The following is a 19,635-nucleotide window of genomic DNA, read 5'->3' as shown; positions in this document are numbered from 1 at the left end:
CACATGACTCGAGTCCACACCTCAGAGGTGGGACAAAGTCATTGTTATGCAAGTCCAAGTCGAGTCTGAAGTCATCAAATTCATGACTCGAGTCTGACTCGAGTCCAAGTCACATGACTCGAGTCCACACCTCTGGCATTAGCACGACCTCGATGTGTATTTGAGCAGGAAATTACTGGAGACGTTTTAATTTGGAACATCGTTTGCAAAAGTTATTTCTGACTCGATGCTCTTGGTAGGAAATCTATTTGAAATGTTTAGGCAGGTGCCCTACTGACTCCACATTGTTTCCAAACAGAAATAATATCGACCACGAAGCCCTCGGCCCGAAAGACTTCAGCGAAACTTCACCGAGCGGTGTCACCCAGTGACAATGAACACACACGCATCAACATCAGATGTGTACGCACGTACGTATTTGGCACCAGGTCTGTCATCATAATCTTCCCAAGCACCACCTGTCCCAGCGGGGGTCACGTCTTGCCATGTGGGCGGTTGCAGTTTGCGGCTGATTACCGCGACCAAAATATGGATTTCCTCTTCCTCCCTTTGCGGGTGTGGCCAGGAAATCCAGGGTCAGGACCGACTCAATCCGGCCTCCACCACCCCCACAGTGCTTCATCCAAGGATGAGATTAAAACTTACCCGCAAATGACTCAATGGGAATTATACTTGGCTTTCATCTCCTCCCCCCCACCCCCCACGCTGGCAGACTCACACCTCAAGATCACTTGCGAATGAGACTATCCTGGCGTCTGACGTTCTCACGCGGTTGCACAGCTGTTGTTGTTCCGGTCCACCTCGATAACGGGAAGTCTGGTCACCTACAAAAGCATGCCCAGGCTTCACTTACTCCGTGCCAAGATTGCGGGAAAACGCTCTGCCATGGGGTGGTGGGATGCCTCTTCAAACAAGCGGAGTGCGTGTTCTCAAGCAAGCAGTGCCCCAACCTGTTCACGACGCTTCATGCAGTTGCTGCACAAGCGGCTGTAACCCAGCCAGCGTTGGGGAGGCGACATGGCCCAGCCACTTGTCGGAGAGGTTCGCGGTTAGATTCCAGAAGGCCGGTTGCTACTGCATGGCCGAGTGAATGTTAAAGAACCATGATGTCATTGCAAGAAGTGTAGGCCATCGTATGCTGGCATTATGGTCTAAATTTGGAAAATTGCTCGCATTTATTGGTAAATACACAGCAATCCTCTCCCCCAAATGAAAAGAAAACTTACCCGAGTCTTGAGGCTCTGTGAAGTTTTCTTGGATAAACTAGCATAATTATAATTAAACAGGAGTGCCGTCCAAATCTCCTAAGCCACACAGAATCGTGAGGTTTGAAGGCAGGCGTACAAACAGCAGAACTTTAATGGGGTGTACAGCACTCACGACATGGCAGGTTCAAAAATCACACAAACCAACAAAACGGCTCCCCCCGTTCATTGTTCGTTTCTGTTGATCCAACTTCGCCAAATGTGCCGTCATTCACGTGAACGATTGGAAAAATCGTTCTTTTTTGGCCATTTCTTCACGTGAATCATCGAGTTCAGTACACACAAGCGCTACATTTCCTTACTCATACCCCATGCCTTGCAATAAAAAAATAACAATGAAAATAGACTTGGCCTAATCATAAATAAACATCTTTGCTTGCCCAGGGTAGAGGTGCGTCCCCCTGGTGGTTGTAGGGGAATGAACGTCAGCTCGTTTGGTCAAAAACAAATCCCGCCACTCATCCAGCACCGCAGAAGCCACGGGGGGACCGCCCCCCCCTCAGCTGGGCATGAGTGCCGCCATGAGCAGCTCCATCTTGTTGACGAAATTGCGGCCTTCCATCTTGGCCCAGTTCACCTCCTTGTAGGGTCCGCCCAGGTGCAGCCACTTGGGGTCACTGATGACGTCGCTCTTGGGCATCTCCTTGGAGTGGCTCCGTGGACACTGCACCACGACCCGCGTGCCCATCTCTGGCCCGTTCCTCACTGCGCCGCGGGAGTTCAAACAAGAGGGTGTCGGCAATGCACGTTGTTTATCTGGGGAAAGGCTCACGGAGATTTTTTTTCAAGTGGGGCCCTGCATTGGGAGTGTTTTGCTTCATGCGTGGGAAATAAGCTGGAGCGCCTGGAGAAAACTCACCATGCGCGAGGGAATAACACTCAAAAGATTAAGTTATGATCCCACTTTACATTACCGGCATGGCCATTTCAGAACCCAGCCAGTTTTGGGTGGGGGAGGAGGGTGGTCACAAATGTGCACGATCCACCATTCCTTGGCCTTTCAAGAGACGGATTCAAGATGCGTTCCGACTGCAAATATGGTCACAGTGGCACAAAGACACCACGCCGACCGACGCCGTGGTAAACAACGCAAGGCGAGCGACGTGCAGCCGATTTGAAGAGCGACGGTGGAGCGGACTCACCGGTGATGGAGTACTCTCCGTTGGGCGATGCCACGCTGATGGAAGAGGCGTTGCCGATGCTCTCGACGGGACCCAGCCCCACGTGGTTGCTGAAGCTCAGCACCATCCAGCCCATCACCTTGGCCAGCTGCTGCACCGCATGCACCTGGTGCTGCGACATCTGCAGATGGCAAAGCCGGGGCGGAGCCGACGACGGGAACAAACGTCACTTAGCAAGGGTAGCTTTGCAGATGTGGCTGGGAGACTTGCTACTAGAGTGACAAGCCAGCATCAATCAATTATCTGGGATGTAATGCAGGCAACCCACCGGAACTGGACCCTGTTCTTACGTGGAATGAGTTGATGTTGTTCTCTGAAAAAGCCAGGTGGTGGTGCTTGCCTGTGATCGAGTGGATTTGACGTAAGAGTTGGCGGATGAAATATACGTTTCAAGCTCACTGAAATGTGAGAGGGGGCTAGGAAGGTAGTTCTAAAGGTCTTTGTGAACCTGTTTGTACGGACCTTTTGAGTGTTATTCCCACGTGTGCAGGGGTTACATGCAGATACTCTGGTTTCACGTCTATATGCAAAAAAAAACCCTTACAGGAAATGGCTGTACATCCCAATGCATGAGCAAGTGAGATTCAGCAAGTCTTCTCGAGACAAACAAGTCAAGATAAATTTAACACGAAGGCTTTTGCGACCAATATCATCCATAATACAGGTTTTTTGGGTTAGATCGCATAAATATATAAATGTGTCATTAAACTCACTATCACCTGACCCAGTCAATTGGTAAGGTTTGTCACGTAAACAGAACAAACCTTACTATTTTGCTGTGTCAGGTGGTGGTGGGTTTAACGACACATTTATATATTGAAAAACAAAAAACCTCTATTATGAAATCAACATCAAGTTGTTATCGTGGCTAAAGCCATTGATGCCACTACCCTGCACCAGATACTGCAGCTGCTGCACAGTCGACACGCAGTGACCTCTAACATCTTCCCAGACAGCATCCCAACATCCGCTTTTACGTCTTCTGCTTGATAGTATCCCACAACCCGCTCTCCAAAATCTGCTCTTTGGTCCCCCCCTTGATAATATAAAATAAATAACGTTGATATATCACGAAAAGGAACGTTAAAGAAGTGGCTGTCATACGCAAATAAGTTCTGGACGTCGAACGCAAGAGAGCAGTGTGGGACCTCCCCTAACCTGTACCTGTGAGATGAGGAAGTCCATGAGCTCCTGCTCCTGGTGGGAGAAGGTCATGACGCGACCATCGCGATGGACGACCTTCACCTGCTCCAGGCCGATGTTGAGCTGCAGTTGCAAGGTCCTGGGGGTACGGGCCGACATCGGTAGAATTCAGGGATAAGCACGGGCCTTGTGAGTTACACACTCGGTGTCGACCGCCGACCTCTCTGCTGGCACGCGTGCGTAAGAACTGCGCTCGGTGAGATGGCCGAGTGGCTAACGCCGTGTCGGAGCAATGAACCGGTACTGCCGAGATCCTGGGTTTGAAGCCACCCACGATTAAAGTTGGTTACTAAGCGGAGTGAGCTGATGGTCTCAGGCTGCCATCAATTGACCGCACGTATTTGGTTGTTTGCATTTTACTATTATTTAAGCAGGTGAGTCCCTGGTTCTTTCGGTAAAGTCACGTAGGTATAAAATAAAATAAATCACGACGTTTCGATTGCAACACAAGCGGTTGTCCTCAGGCAGAAACGTCGTGATTTATTTTATTTTCTACCGACGTGACTTTACCGAAAAAAACAAAGAGTATGGATTCCTGCAGTCACGAAAGCTTCAAATCAGGTAAGTCCCATTGAGCTATATAGCTCTTTTTCAGAAGTGACCTGGCAATTTTTTTTAAGTTCAACGAAGTGGAAATTCGTAGCAGCCAAATACTTTAATCGCGTGATGTTCATTCTAAATGTGGAGGGAAAAAGCGGAGGACCCGGACAAAAATCCACGCAACCACGGGAAGACCATGCAAACTCCAAATATATACGCGTCAGCGTCTGGATGGATCCCACGACCTCCTATATACCAGGCGAGGTCGTAAACATCTCGCCACCGTGACGCCCCTAAAAATATCAGTTTACCTGTCATGCGACGAACATTATTACCCTTAGTGGGAAGAGACAAGACGTATTTTGTTTAATCTCAGAATTAGATTGCCCGCGCCGCACACAGAGCAGACTCACTTGCAGATCTGCTCGTAGCCAAGCGAGGTGATGAGCACCTTGACGCTCGACTCGTACACGTCGTTGACATTAGACCAGTGCGCCTGGATCTGCGGGTCGTCCACCCTTGCCGCCAGCTTGTCGATCGTGGCCGCCGTCCTACACCGCGGACACACACAAAAAAGACAAATGTCTCCCGTGTAGCCGTGCAGATGGTTTGGGCAAGTGCTGTGAGCGAACACCACCTATCAAGGCTGGCACAGCACGTCAGGCAGCACCACTCCCGTCTGCTGTTGTCTCCCCAGTGTTGTTCTGGCTAAGTCGACCTAAGGGGAGGACAAGGACCGGTGCGGATAATCGCCACTGGTTCGTGACTCACCGAGGCTTTTCTGGTGATATAAATGACATCATTATTATGACTACCCATCCACACATTATCCAGGCTCAGCCCTGCACAGCTGCTGAGATATGACAAGAAGGGGCACATTCTGGGTGATTTGGTCACAGGCTCTCATGACCTGGTTACAAATTTGCGATCGCCCTCCTTCTAAATCTATTTCCATCGCCGCCACCGTTACAAACGTGCCAACCTGCGGGTTGGGACGTCGTGACGACGCTCACCTGCGCCGCAGGAAGATGTGTCTGGCCTGCTTGATGATCTTCTCCAGGAGACCCTCAGAGCTCTGCAGCGCCCCCAGCTCTGTCTTGTCGTAGGCCGAAGGCCCCGCCAGGCGCATCCGCTTGGTGAGGCCGAACTGCGCCGTTGACGGGTGCGGCATGGTTGCCACGTTCAGATTCTGCTTGTGGAACTGCGTTGGTGGGGATCGAGGGTGGGGGGGGGGGGGTGGTCAGGGACATCATCAGGACACATCCCCACCGGGCGTGGTGCTGGCCACCCACCCCCTCGTGTGGCGTGCCGGCCTGCATAGGTGCTACTCGCTAACATCACTTGCCCCTACAGTCTGTTAATAGGCTATATGGAGGGTATTTGTTTATCAAAGATGCTTGCATAGCCAAGGTCGGGGTGCGACTCACTGCCTCGCATCCCTCGCCCGCCTCGCACCATGCTATCAGTCAATGATACAGTACTTCAGGGTACAGTATACTGGCGAAGGGCCAAAAATAACCCCCGCAAGAGAAAAATTGGTGTACAAAGAAGATGCCCGCAATGGGTCGAAACTGTGAACGGTAAACCCGCGATATCCAGGGGTCTCCCGTACATATATATTTTTTAACAGGTGGTCCAGTTCACAAATACGTTTAATCACGACGCATGTAAGCGTTACGTTTGTTGAGAGGGCATTAACACGGATACATTAAGCAAGCACAGGCCAACGGTACCTCTCTCATAAGCTGGTGAAGGTTGTGCTCCAGCACGTAGAGGTGGTCGTCTGCTTGCGCCGAGCGCTCCGGCGCCAGCTTCTGCGACTTCTTCTCCTCGCTCAGCAGGTGGCACAGCGAGATGGACAGCTGCAGCCCTGCGAGAAACGACGGAGTTCTTGTAAATGTGTAATGTGAGGATATATCCGGCTCACTGACGTATCACAACTCGTCATGATGATTGGCTCTGCCGGTCCTGGTCTATAGCCAATGGGGGGAAGCCTAGGGGCGTGGCCCTGACGTTATGGAAAGGTGACAGCTGTAAGTAGAGGATTGGTTCTGCTGGCTTTGGCCACAGCTAATGGGGAGATGAGTCAGGGGCGTGGTCCCGGGAGCCTACGAGGGAGCCTGGAATATTCCATGGAGGCTAACCAGGATTGGTGGAAACGTACCAAGTGACCCGGGTATTAAATAGGGGTGGAGACGAACGACACGTGGTCAGAACGGGAACGAACGGAGGAAGGGGGCCACGTGGCAGTGCGTTTCTCTCTATCTATCCCTCTCACGCTGCCTATCAGCAGCGTGAAAGAAAGCTGTAATGCAAGTTGAATAAAAGACCGGATTCCAGAAGTCGCCTCAACGACCTTTATTACAAATGTAAAAAAACTTACCTAAGAGGCGGCTAATGGGTCGTGGACAATGAGCCGGCTCTGCCGAGATCCTGAGTTCGAACCCACGATTCGGCTGCCCAACCGTGGGTTAACCAGGTTCTCAAGCGTAGTCTCAGTTGGTCACCAATGACGGCACAAAATAAACTTCGTCAGCATGTAGTAATATTAATAGTAATGGTCATTTATTTACCCAGAAAAGCACACTGGGTCTGAAGACTTTTTCAGGGTGGTCCTGGCATTGGGATGTTTGGCCGATAACAATTAAATATCATTTTTGTTTACATATGGGAGGAAACCAGAAGTCCCGGAGTAAATCCATGCAGAATAGGGGAGAGCATACACACTCCACAATCAGCAATCAAACCCAGGTCCTCCCTGCTGCGAGGTATACGTGTTACCACTGTGCCACCCTCCTGTCCCCAAATCTCTGCCTTTTTAATTGGTGTTAATAACAAAATAAGTAATATTTAAAAGTAATTTTTCTTAAACACGCTTTAATAAAATGTACCCCACTTGTAATGGCAGAACTCCACGACTCCAGGAAGTGGCCGCAAAGCTTGCCATAACGTAAGGGACTGTGGTGATTTACAGCCAACGTCAGTTGAGCGTGGACAATTAGAATAGAATATAGTATTGTCATCAGTATGACATAAGTATTCCAAGTCTGCAATCGATACCACATTGGGAAGTGGGTTAAAACTGAGTTACAAGATTTGAGGAAACAACAACGACAACAGACAGAGTGAGTTAAATAAAAGCGTGTAAAAAACCCAGCACAAGTCATGCACGCATCTAACGCTGTGCAATGGCACCTGGGAAGAGCTGCGAGATGATCTGGTTCTTCACAACGATGGGCGGCATCTGGAACTTGATCTGCACGGCCTCTCGGGACAGCTGAGCGAAGATCTCTTTGCAGAAGAGCACGTTCTGGGCGGCCTCCAGCTTCGCCTGCCAGTGTGGCGCCCCTGCATAAAAACCGCGGCGTGTGAACACAAACCCGCGGGTAAACTCGGTCTGCGTCGTCACGTGAGCGCGCGCCACTGGTGTGTGTGCCGCTGGCGTGCGTGCCACTGGTGTGCGTGCCGCTGGTGTGTGTGCCGCTGGCGTGCGTGCCACTGGTGTGCGTGCCACTGGTGTGTGTGCCGCTGGTGTGCGTGCCACTGGCGTGCGTGCCGCTGGCGTGCGTGTCGCTGGCGTGCGTGACGCTGGTGTGCGTGTCGCTGGCGTGCGTGACACTGGTGTGTGTGCCGCTGGCGTGCGTGTCGCTGGCGTGCGTGACGCTGGTGTGCGTGTCGCTGGCGTGCGTGACACTGGCGTGCGTGCCGCTGGCGTGCGTGTCGCTGGCGTGCGTGACACTGGTGTGTGTGCCGCTGGCGTGCGTGTCGCTGGCGTGCGTGACGCTGGTGTGCGTGTCGCTGGCGTGCGTGACGCTGGCGTGCGTGACACTGGCGTGCGTGCCGCTGGCGTGCGTGACGCTGGCGTGCGTGACGCTGGCGTGCGTGTCGCTGGCGTGCGTGACACTGGCGTGCGTGACACTGGCGTGCGTGACGCTGGCGTGCGTGCCGCTGGCGTGCGTGTCGCTGGCGTGCGTGTCGCTGGCGTGCGTGACACTGGCGTGCGTGCCACTGGCGTGCGTGACGCTGGCGTGCGTGACACTGGCGTGCGTGACACTGGCGTGCGTGACACTGGCGTGCGTGACACTGGCGTGCGTGACACTGGTGTGCGTGCCACTGGCGTGCGTGACACTGGTGTGCGTGCCACTGGCGTGCGTGACACTGGCGTGCGTGACACTGGCGTGCGTGACACTGGCGTGCGTGACGCTGGCGTGCGTAACGCTGGCGTGCGTGACGCTGGTGTGCGTGACGCTGGTGTGCGTGCCGCTGGTGTGCGTGACACTGGTGTGCGTGACACTGGTGTGCGTGCCACTGGTGTGCGTGACACTGGTGTGCGTGCCGCTGGTGTGCGTGACACTGGTGTGCGTGACACTGGTGTGCGTGCCACTGGTGTGTGTGCCACTGGCATGCGCTCCGCTGGTGTGCGTGACACTGGTGTGCGTGACACTGGTGTGCGTGACACTGGTGTGCGTGACGCTGGTGTGCGTGACGCTGGTGTGCGTGCCGCTGGCGTGCGTGCCACTGGTGTGCGTGACACTGGTGTGCGTGCCGCTGGCGTGCGTGCCACTGGTGTGCGTGCCACTGGTGTGCGTGACGCTGGTGTGCGTGACGCTGGCGTGCGTGCCACTGGTGTGCGTGACACTGGTGTGCGTGCCACTGGTGTGCGTGCCACTGGTGTGCGTGACACTGGTGTGCGTGACGCTGGTGTGCGTGCCGCTGGCGTGCGTGCCGCTGGCGTGCGTGCCACTGGCGTGCGTGCCACTGGTGTGCGTGACACTGGTGTGCGTGACACTGGTGTGCGTGACACTGGTGTGCGTGACACTGGTGTGCGTGCCGCTGGCGTGCGTGCCGCTGGCGTGCGTGCCACTGGCGTGCGTGACACTGGTGTGCGTGCCACTGGTGTGCGTGACACTGGCGTGCGTGCCGCTGGCGTGCGTGCCGCTGGCGTGCGTGCCGCTGGCGTGCGTGCCACTGGTGTGCGTGACACTGGCGTGCGTGCCACTGGTGTGCGTGACGCTGGTGTGCGTGCTGCTGGTGTGCGTGCCGCTGGTGTGCGTGCCACTGGTGTGCGTGACACTGGTGTGTGTGACACTGGTGTGCGTGCCACTGGTGTGCGTGACACTGGTGTGTGTGCCACTGGCATGCGCTCCGCTGGTGTGCGCGCCACACACGTGTCCCCGCGCGCGACCCCCACCTTGCCGTGGTTTCCTGGCTGGGCAGCTGAAGAGGTTCACTGTGCCGAGGTCTCCAATATCTGTCGACTGCTTTTGGATGGACACCTGTAGATTCAATCACCGTGAAAACATTAGATCGATTGCTCTGAATTCGCTATGTGACCCTGAACCCTCCTGCATCTAGCTCTTCCACACCCCACCACCCCCCCACTGCCAGCTTTGATAAATTGCCATGATTCATGCTTGAACTTTAAATGGGGATTCAAGAATCAATTCTCTCGTTTCACGTTTGCGATCCTTGTTTGTATTTTTCCTGTCTCATTTATAATGTCTAGTTTGCGTCTTTATCCCTAATGTTTCAGTAGACTAATTTGCACAAATGGTATGGAACTGATTATATTATCAAATGATCGTTATGACGGTACCCCGGTGTACCAAATAATACAAAATGGCCGAGGCAATTAAATATTTTATTTTTGGGACAATATTTTGCCCAGGGGTGTACTTAACTCTGTGTCTGGGGTACCAATAAATCCGAAACCCTGAACGCTCGTACGCACCGTGGTGGTGGTGCATCGTCTACAGCTCGTCGAGATGAGTCGATTGCCGCATCGCCGACCATCAACAGACTAACAGTGACTGCATCACGCACATTATGCAAGAGCTGGGGTACTATAGTACCCCGGGGGTACCACCATAAGGTTCAAATGTACAATGTAATGAATCGTGAGCATAACAATAATAATTTTTTACATGGTTTCTTTCTCTCAATGATAAACTAAACTTTTTTATTTTACCAGGTAAGTCCCACTGAGCTATCTAGCTCTTTTTCAGAAGCGACCTGGCCGCAAACGGTAGCTCAACGAAGTGGTTTATCATCACGTGGATATTTCTAGTAGCCAAATCAGAATCCGAATCAGAAACTTTATTTATCCTGGAAAATCCGATGAGCTATGAAGCTCTTTGTCACAGATGTCCCAATTTTGTGACCGGCATCATCAAATGAAATTCCGAACTCTCGCACGGTACTTCACTCCGTATTAGAAAATTATCCCTGGAAGAAGATGTCAAAGAACTACCTGTAAAGTCTCTGCAAACAATCACCTATCTACAAAAGAGAGAAGCACTTTTCCGTGCCAAGCATAATGTTTGTCACATGACCGTCGAACCAATATTTTAAAATTCTCGCCACTGTAATACAGCCAAAGTGTGAGGCTAAAATTACTGTTGTGGTTTATATTGTACAGTCAACAGAGATTAGGCTGTGATCATAAACTCACTGCTTTGAGATCCCAGGACCTCAGTGGTAGCAGCTCGGCAATAATAATTACACTGGTCAACAAAAAAAAAAAATTCTGGCCTGGACTTTTGCAACTGTTTTAGACTAATTTCAGGGTGCTGATTCCAAATCTGATCTCAGATTTGCTCTATCACATCTCATTTTTATGCTATCGTCTTACTTCATTTTCATTGATTTTACCCGAAATTAACTCTGTCACTTATGATTGCAAGTTGTTGCGAGTCAGTGACTGCTTTATTGTTAAAATATGGTGCTGTATTTTTAGGATAGTGTGTTTATAAAATCATTGTATGTAGATATCCACATTTATTTGATATTTTTCTTCTGCAGTTTTCATTTAAAATGCAATATTTGATATCTAAAAAACCTGATGTGATAGACAAAAACTGATGCCAGATTTGGAATCAGCACCCCAAAATTACATTAGAACCATTGGAATACCTTATGCTAGAAAAAGTGTGTTGACCAGTGTAATCGATGAACCGATGGAGCAATATCATGATTATAACTGTCGTCATCAACGTTCAATCTACCAATAACGTATGATAATCATCCAGTTCAGTCTTTCAAAAGAGGCTATCCTGGGGTCTATTGAGCTCTCACCTGGTCAAACAAAATATATTTGAACCCCTCGGGAGACCCTCTATTTGGTTGACAGTTTTTACCAAATCCTAAATATGTGAGAGGCTCGTGTGCAGCTTCTCCTTGCCTTGATATACGCAGTTCCTTCCAGGTCACTTGGCACCAAGACATCAAGGGGACAGTAGTCATCCGGGATCTTCTTGTCCGGGTCAATGTCTGTGTTCTTGAGCACCTCAAATGTGCCCTGGTGCGGGTAGAGGGACCCTGCACGGCGCAACAACAGAGGCACCACAAGCATCGACAGTCAAACAGATAGACTCTCCATAAAACATTTGCAAGCTGGGTATGAACCAGAAATAATGATACCGAACTTAAATCTGCATTAAACTTAATTTGCAGCTTTCGTGACTGCAGGAATTACTCTTTGGTTATTTCGGTAAAGTCACGTATAAAGTTAAAATAATAAATTAAATACTAGCATACGACGTGTCGATTGCAACACAAGCAATCATCATCAGGTATAAATGAAATAGAAACACAAATCTAGTATACTTAGAAATGTAATGTAATACAACAGAGAGTCGGATAACATAACAGTCAACACCCTACCTGGTTGATTACGTTCTTCCTGAGAATGCTAAGCTTTAGCATTCTCAGGAAGAACGTAATCTGTTGTATTACATTACATTTCTAAGTATACTAGATTTGTGTTTCTATTAAATCTGCATTGTTTGTGTTTCTGTGTATTTTGCAGGTTGCTGTGTATAGTGCATGGAGATGCTAAACCAAAAATAAATCTCGATTTAAAGATTTCGTGACTGCAGGGATTCATCTTCTTGGTTCTTTCGGTAAAGTCACGTAGAAGGGAAGTAATAAAATAATAAAAATAAAACATAATAATATAATTCTCACGACGTTTCGGCCACAACGCAAGCAGCCGTCCTCAGGTTAAGAACAGGTCTGTCGGAAAGACAGCGTCTGAATGAACACCACCAGGCTTGGCAGCGTATATTTAAGCTGGGTTGGAGGGGGAAGAGCGCCTTGACAAAAGAATTTGCGTATCAAGAAGAATTCACCTGAGGACGGCTGCTTGCGTTGTGGCCGAAACGTCGTGAGAATTATTTTATTATGTTTTATTTTTATTATTTTATTACTTCCCTTCTACGTGACTTTACCGAAAGAACCAAGAAGACAAAAATAAATCGTTGTCATTATTATCAAATTGCCCGCAACTCACGGATGAGAACTCCTCACCGGCGCTGCGGTAGCTGAGGTCCCCGAGGATCTTGTCGCGAACCTTACGCAGCTTCCAGTGCTGACGCAGCTTGAGCAGCTCCGCGTTGAAGTCGCGCTGCCGCTTCTGCTCCTGGCTCTCGGCCACCGATCGGCTCAGCCTCTCGGCGCCGCGCAGGAGGATTTGCGCCGCGCCGGCCAACGTTTTCTTCTTAGCCACGAATTGGAGCAACTGCCCATCGGGAGATACGTAACGGTTCAACTAAGTATCCCCTCCGACAGTGATTCAGCAATTACTTTACTCTCGCGTTCAGCAACAGACAGCAAGTGTTCAGGAAACTAACGGCAACATCAAAACTTCAGAGAAAGCCTTGGAAGTGAGTTTGTCAAACTATTTGAACATTTTAAGTATTATCTTTTCATGTGCATGGCCTGACATTTACCCGCATCGTAAAGTTTCATCCCACAATTAAAACAATCTCCAAAAATAAAACGGCCAAAGAACTCAATGCAGGACCCTCATGACCCTCCTGAAGGAGTTTTGAGACTCACAGTGGATATATTCTGGGTAACTAATTCTCACGCACTGGCATCGTTGCACCCTTAATTATCTCCCTCTCTACCCTCCCTGCCCTCCCGCGATTGCCGTGTTGGGGTCGAGAGCATCAACCGCACCTGACGAGAGGGCAGCACTTCCAGCGACACGGGGTCGAGGGTCATGTACTTCTTCTCCCGCACCACGTTGAGCACGTCATAGAGCACGCTGATCTCGGTGAGGGCACTTCGCAGCTGGTTCCTCACAGAGTCCCAGGGCCACAGCGAAGGCTGGAATTTTGCCACACCTGGATGACAGCACCAGCAGAGCGGTGGGGAGAAGGGCAGACAGGAAAATAGCCGGCAATTAAATCTCGCGTCTCATTCGCAGCAGCGCCGAGTTTGTGGCAATTAATTGTATCAAAGGGAACACGGTTTCCTAAGATATTACCATTGTCTGCTCCCGAGTCATTATAGATCTTGTGTGGTACTTACAGCGCACACTGTGCAATCGTCCCCTGGGAATTATGCTGCCTTCATAGGAGTAGCATCATCAAATCGATGACAATGGTTACTTTTTTCTTGCGATGTGCTCACCTTTCCGATATTTTGAACTCCTTTGGTGTTTCGATTTAAAGCTTTCGGGACTGCAGGGATTCATCTTCTTGGTTCTTTCGGTAAAGTTATGTAGAAGGGAAATAATAAAAATAAAACATAATAAAATACAATTCCCACGACGTTTCGGCCACAACGCAAGCAGCCGTCCTCAGGTGAAGAACAGGGCTGTCGGAAAGATAGCGTCTGAATATGTTGTTTTATTTTTATTATTTTATTATTTCCCTTCTACGTGACTTTACCGAAAGAACCAAGAAGATGAATCCTTTGGTGTTTTGTATCGTTTGTTGTTGCAACGTCGTCACCCGCCCCGACTGGACATACGTGAAAAAGAGCTTTATAGCTAATCGAATTCCTCCTGCAGTATAAATAAATATTCTCATTCAACTTCTGCCATTGAAATATATAATTTTCACCAATAGCTGAGGGCTGGAACAAGTCGTAAGGAACATTCTCATTGTAACGGGAAACCACTTCAACCTTTTGAAACGTTACAAACTTCGCCGCAGTACTGAAACTTAAAGAGTGCATTACGCCCACAACAAAGTGAGTCTTGCGTTGTGAAGCTCAGCAATTATTGTTTTATGAATTCGCGTGGTGAGATCTTCAACAGTGGAGTTAACATGGCTGGTGTCAACAATGTGATTGTGTTTCTGTTGTCGATGATGGTTAATAATTATTATGGCGCTGATGTTTATGGACCATGTATGCTGTTAATTTGTATTAGAATGATTACGTTTGTTTACCCAAGAAAGCCTAATTATCTCACGACTTATTATCAATCGTGCTTATGTTCATATCGCGTATAAAGTCAGTTCCTGCGGACTGCTGTTGATTTGCTCTCCAACACAGCGGTGTGCTGTACCAATAGCGAATTGGCACGTTCTGTTTACGTGACAAACCTTTACTAATTAGCTGTGTCTGGTGGTGGCGGGTTTAACGACACAATATTTATATATTCGCGATCTAACCCAAACCCACCAACCCCTGTAGTATGGCTGATTGACTGCTGTTGACGGCTTTTGCCTGCATGCTGGTACGAACAATAATTGACGATAATAACATTGCTGGCAATGCTTCCCACAGCGCTATAACCCACCACAAACAAACCAACACATCAACAACAACAATTTACGTGAGCCACCCCCCCCCCCTAGCCCGCTCCCGCCCGCGGCCTAGCGCTCAGGCTGCGGCTAAAAATCCAGGCGAGGCACCTTCGTCCTGCTCCTCGGAGGCCGCCGCCGCTGCCGTCGCCCCCTCGGCGTCGTCTCCCTCGGCCTCGTCCTCCGAGTCGCTCTTGGAGAAGTCGATCTTGTGCGCCAACTTGGCCAGGTTCTCGGACATGGACAGCGGCTGCACGAACGTCTCCGTGCCATCGAGAGCGACCTCCTTGATCTGGTGCTCGCTGCCCGCCTCGATGCTGATCTTCACCGACGGGGCAGCCGCCATGGTGGCAGACGCCGCTCGCGATCAGCGAAGGCGGTTGGGAGTAATCGATTGTAATAATCGATGAGAGTAATCGATTCGCGTGTGCGAGGGCAAAGAGACCGACAGTAAAGAGACGGAATGAAGGGTGGTGGTGGTGGTGGGGGGGGCGTTCGTGACGCCTTCTGCCCGAGCCGCGGCTGACAGGAGGCCGACTGAACCACGCCAACCCTCGGGGTTCGCACCAGAAGCAGAAGTAATCGATTTCACTCGATTAGGTGGAAAATCGATTACGATGACGTGCAAAATCGACTACACGTAATATAGACAACACGTTCTACTGAATTAAATAGACTTTTTAATAAATGTTTTCTCCTACAACATCAGAGTGCAGCGGCACATTAAATACACACTACAATGACAATAGTTTAAAGCGATTTGAAGCATGTTTTGGGAGGGGGGGTCTGACTTTTTGTGACGCCGCATGACACGGGGGGGGGGGGGGGGGGTCAAATATCGTCCAAAATCGCGTGACGTCATTCATGGACGGCCCCTTACGGACACGTCTCGTGTAAATAGGGCACATTTTGAAAATTAATGGAGCGATTGGAATCATGTGACTCCATCACTCTGCCACAACACGCACACGTGTGCGCCGCCACGTGGGGCATGGCGATATGACCGAAAATTATTTGAGCCTCTGGCGGGATGCTAATAATTATCTATATTTATATACGGTACAAACAGCAGATATCTGAATTTAAATATATTGATGTAAATCTGTTTCAAATATTTTCACATCACGAGTGAGATTGTGTTCCACGTGAAATAGCCGTTTTGTATAAATTATGGTACGACCCATAGCGTAAATATAGGCGACAACGTCACTCCCATAAGTCATTGCGCGGGATTTTAACAATGTGCTATCCTATATTTTAGATACAAACATACGATCTGTAACTTAAAGTTTATTCAATTTAAAGCTATACACAATGTTGCATATTCTGTGTATAGCTGTGCTGCATGTGATTATAGCTGTTTTGTGATAATCATTGTATGTTCCCATAGCGTAGAGAGAGTACCTGTGGGTATGTGTACCCCAGCGTAGGCAGTGTTTAGGTATCGCTTCTCGGCCTTTTGGCTAAGATCAAGTGTAGTATCTGTTCTTATCAGTTTAATATCTGATACGTACCACATTGTGGTACCTTATATTAAATTGATTTTTGGGACAGGGAGATGGAATAGGGGCTTGCTCCGTCCACTCCGCGCATCAACCCGGTATTGCAGTACCTCCGGGAATGGTGCACCTCCCCGCTTGGGGAGGGAAAATGTTAAACAAAGAAAGATTTACTTTTTGCCGGACATTTCCTATTCGGTAAAGCAATCAACTCCATCCTTGTCTCCAGCCCGTGTAATTGCAATCTACAGCACGATGGGATGATAGATATTGACCCTGATATTTTTGTTTACTATATTCTTATGCCCGTTTTTCTGAGCGTCCGGTTTTATATTAAACATTATTCAATGAGCGCACATACAAAGCAGTGGTATTATCGATGTCCGATTGCATATTAATATTGATTCTGTGAGTGTAAACAAACATTTTCGGGGTAAGGAGCTTACAGAACTTATATTGCATTGTTTTTAACACAGGCCTTTTGGCAATCTGCTGCTGGATGAAGGCCTCACTTAGCCTCCCAAATTAGCAGACTGCTGCTGGTCTCACACACTCCGATCTGTTTTTACCCCATTGTCACTCAACCCATCAATCTCACTGTCACCTCATCCGTCACACGCAACACACCGCTATACTTTTCGTGTTGAACTTCTTTCGCACCGTACGTAGTCAACGTGCTCATCGGAGGTGCGGGGAAAAACAACAAATTAAACACAAAAGCAATTTACCAAACAATGGAACCTCCCATATTCATTATTTTCCTCCGGTCTACAATATTCTACAATGTCATATTATTCGTTTCACAAGTCTCCACCTGTCACCTGTAGCTTAAAATTAATCGTAGCCGTGTATGTCAAAAAGCTAAAATTTTTACAACACCCCATACGTTGTAAAACTATATTTTAGGTGGGGTGTTGAAACATTTTCTGGTCCCATTACGACCACATCTTCTCCAACTCAACAGATTTCAAACACAGAGACACAGGGTAGCCGGCAGCATCCAGAGGCGACGCATGGAGCGGGCAGGAGTGACGACCCCAGCTCACGCTTCTCGTACCCTCACCAAGACCGCTGTCAGCTGAAGTTGAGTGGAGCTGATGGCGCTGTGCGGACATGGAACGGGTGGTCTGTGCGTAGGGCCGTGGGCGTGAGTGAACTTCTGACTTGACGTCTTTATGCCTCTGGCTTTGTAGTCGTATTTCTCTGGGGTGTGTGGCACCATTCGAGGTGCTGGTCACCATCTCTCTCTCTCGTGTGTATGTCATTGTTTGCACTCACGGAATGTGTAATACAAACTTTAACACAGAATTAAGATGAAGTAAGGCATCGCAATTCAATGGTCGTGTATGCACTCATTGAATGAAGTTTCATACTGGTAGGAACCTCCTGGTTACACCAGCCCACAGGGGATTATTGTGTCCGTCCGTCCGTCGTGCAGGGAGGGGCTGGGTGGGGAGGGAGGGGCTGGGTGGGGAGGGTGGGGCTGGGTGGGGAGGGGAGGGTGTGGAGGGGCTGGGTGGGGAGGGTGGGAGGGGCTGGGTGGGGAGGGTGGGGCTGGGTGGGGGGTGGGAGGGGTGGGGCTGGGTGGGGAGGGGAGGGTGTGGAGGGGCTGGGTGGGGAGGGTGGGAGGGGCTGGGTGGGGAGGGTGGGGCTGGGTGGGGGGTGGGAGGGGTGGGGCTGGGTGGGGAGGGGAGGGGCTGGTCACCCCGTGGTGCCCTTATAAAACTCAACGTTTAACCTACTCACGCCGGCTTGTGCCCGCCCTCACAGTCGGGCATATTTGCGGAATACACCACGCCGCCGTTGACCCTGGCCATTGACCGAGCAACCCAACGTTCCTACCAGCTCCCTCCACAGGAATTGTTATAAAAGATCGGACACTCAACAGTAAAGTTTTGATGAAGTAGGACATCAGAATACACTGAATCGCGGCTATGATAAAGTCGGTCATCAGTATAACATTCAAATAATGTTTTTTACACAGCGACTTAACATAGCAATCTGATCAACTATATGAACAGATTCCTATAAAACATAAGTATAAATCTGGCATCAATGGTCGTTGTTTCTGTATGCTCATTGAAGTGCTGAATGCGATTAAAGATTAAATCTGACACTAATCAAGACGCCTGCCAATTCGACTTTGATCTGGCTCCGGATCGACTGAGCGGAATCGATAGAATAAGCCTCGATCCTCGATCAACAAAGAGCAGCATCCATGGGGCACGACTCTAATCGGTGATTGTGCCCGAGTTGATCGAATTACAGCGCCCCTCGGCCAGCCCTGATCCAGCAGCCCCCCCCCCCCCCCGCGTCACCACCACCACCTCCATCATCATCTCCATCATCATTACCACCACCACCTCCATCATCATCTCCATCATCATTACCACCTCCATCATCATCTCCATCATCATTACCACCACCACCTCCATCACCACCACCATCACCACCACCACCACCACCTCCATCATCACCACCACCTCCATCACCACCACCACCTCTATCATCATCACCATCACCACCTCCATCATCACCACCACCACCTCCATCATCGTCACCATCATCATCACCATCATCCCTCGGCCTCCCTAGGCGCCATCCATTCAGTAAGTACGCATGGAGGGGGGAGGGGGGGGGTTAACCCAAATACGTAGCTGGCGTATGGGGGGGGAGGGGGGGTCTACTGACAGTGTGCGCATAGGAAACGGGGGGGGGGGGGTGAAGCCTCGACAATAAAGTGTCTACTTTGGCCTTCAAATGAGTTAGAGAGCCCGGCGGTGGACGATCTGTTTGCTTAAACGCGTTAATATTATTAATCCTTCATCGTTTCCGCGTGGATTAAATATCGGCCGTTCTATAGGATTCGGGAGGGGTGGGGGTGTAAAAAGTCCGCGTGCGTACAGGGAGCGGGAGGGAGAGGGGGGAGAGGTCAAGTTTTGACAGATTGCTGCGTGGGGACTCAATGGATGGCCCCTCACACCCACCCGGCGTCCCGCCCCTCCCCCTCCTCTCTTCTCATACACCCCGCCCCCTCAGCCCCCTCACTCTGCCCCTCACCCCGCCCCTCATCCCCCTCACCCCGCCCCTCATCCTCACCCCTCACCCCCTTCACCCCGCCCCTCACCCCGCCCCTCACCCCCCTCACCCCGCCCCTCATCCTCACCCCTCACCCCCTTCACCCCGCCCCTCATCCCCCTCACCCCGCCCCTCATCCTCACCCCTCACCCCCTTCACCCCGCCTCTCATCCTCCTAAGCCCCTCACCCCGCCCCTCAACCCCCTCATCAACATCACCCCGCCCCTCACGCCCCCCACCCCCCCATCACCCCGCCCCTCACCCCCCACACACCCCCCCATCACCCCGCCCCTCACCCCCCACACACCCCGCCCCTCACCCCCCATCACCC

At 50.4% G+C, this 19,635-nt stretch overlaps 1 protein-coding gene and 1 non-coding gene across 2 annotated transcripts; one reads left to right on the top strand and one right to left on the bottom strand.

The window, feature by feature from the left end:
- Positions 1-1,341: 1,341 nt before the first annotated feature.
- On the bottom strand, positions 1,342-15,368 carry MED17 (mediator complex subunit 17). Its single transcript, XM_061570467.1, has 12 exons — positions 14,839-15,368; positions 13,151-13,317; positions 12,497-12,707; positions 11,370-11,506; positions 9,381-9,465; positions 7,385-7,537; positions 5,923-6,059; positions 5,203-5,390; positions 4,603-4,740; positions 3,611-3,728; positions 2,408-2,567; positions 1,342-1,970 (listed from the first exon to the last, which is right to left on the bottom strand). Exons 1-12 carry the CDS (start codon positions 15,071-15,073, stop codon positions 1,765-1,767), a joined length of 1,935 nt encoding a protein of 644 aa, XP_061426451.1. The 5' UTR covers positions 15,074-15,368; the 3' UTR covers positions 1,342-1,764.
- Positions 15,369-16,170: 802 nt separating this feature from the next.
- Positions 16,171-16,361, top strand: LOC133354012 (U2 spliceosomal RNA). Its single transcript, XR_009756519.1, has one exon. It is a non-coding gene; the product is annotated as a U2 spliceosomal RNA (small nuclear RNA).
- Positions 16,362-19,635: the final 3,274 nt, after the last annotated feature.

The sequence above is a fragment of the Lethenteron reissneri genome, chromosome 45 (genome assembly GCF_015708825.2).
Source record: "Lethenteron reissneri isolate LAM-NWPU_2019-01 chromosome 45, ASM1570882v1, whole genome shotgun sequence".
Lineage (NCBI taxonomy): Eukaryota > Metazoa > Chordata > Hyperoartia > Petromyzontiformes > Petromyzontidae > Lethenteron > Lethenteron reissneri.
This window is presented reverse-complemented; position numbering and strand designations above follow the sequence as displayed.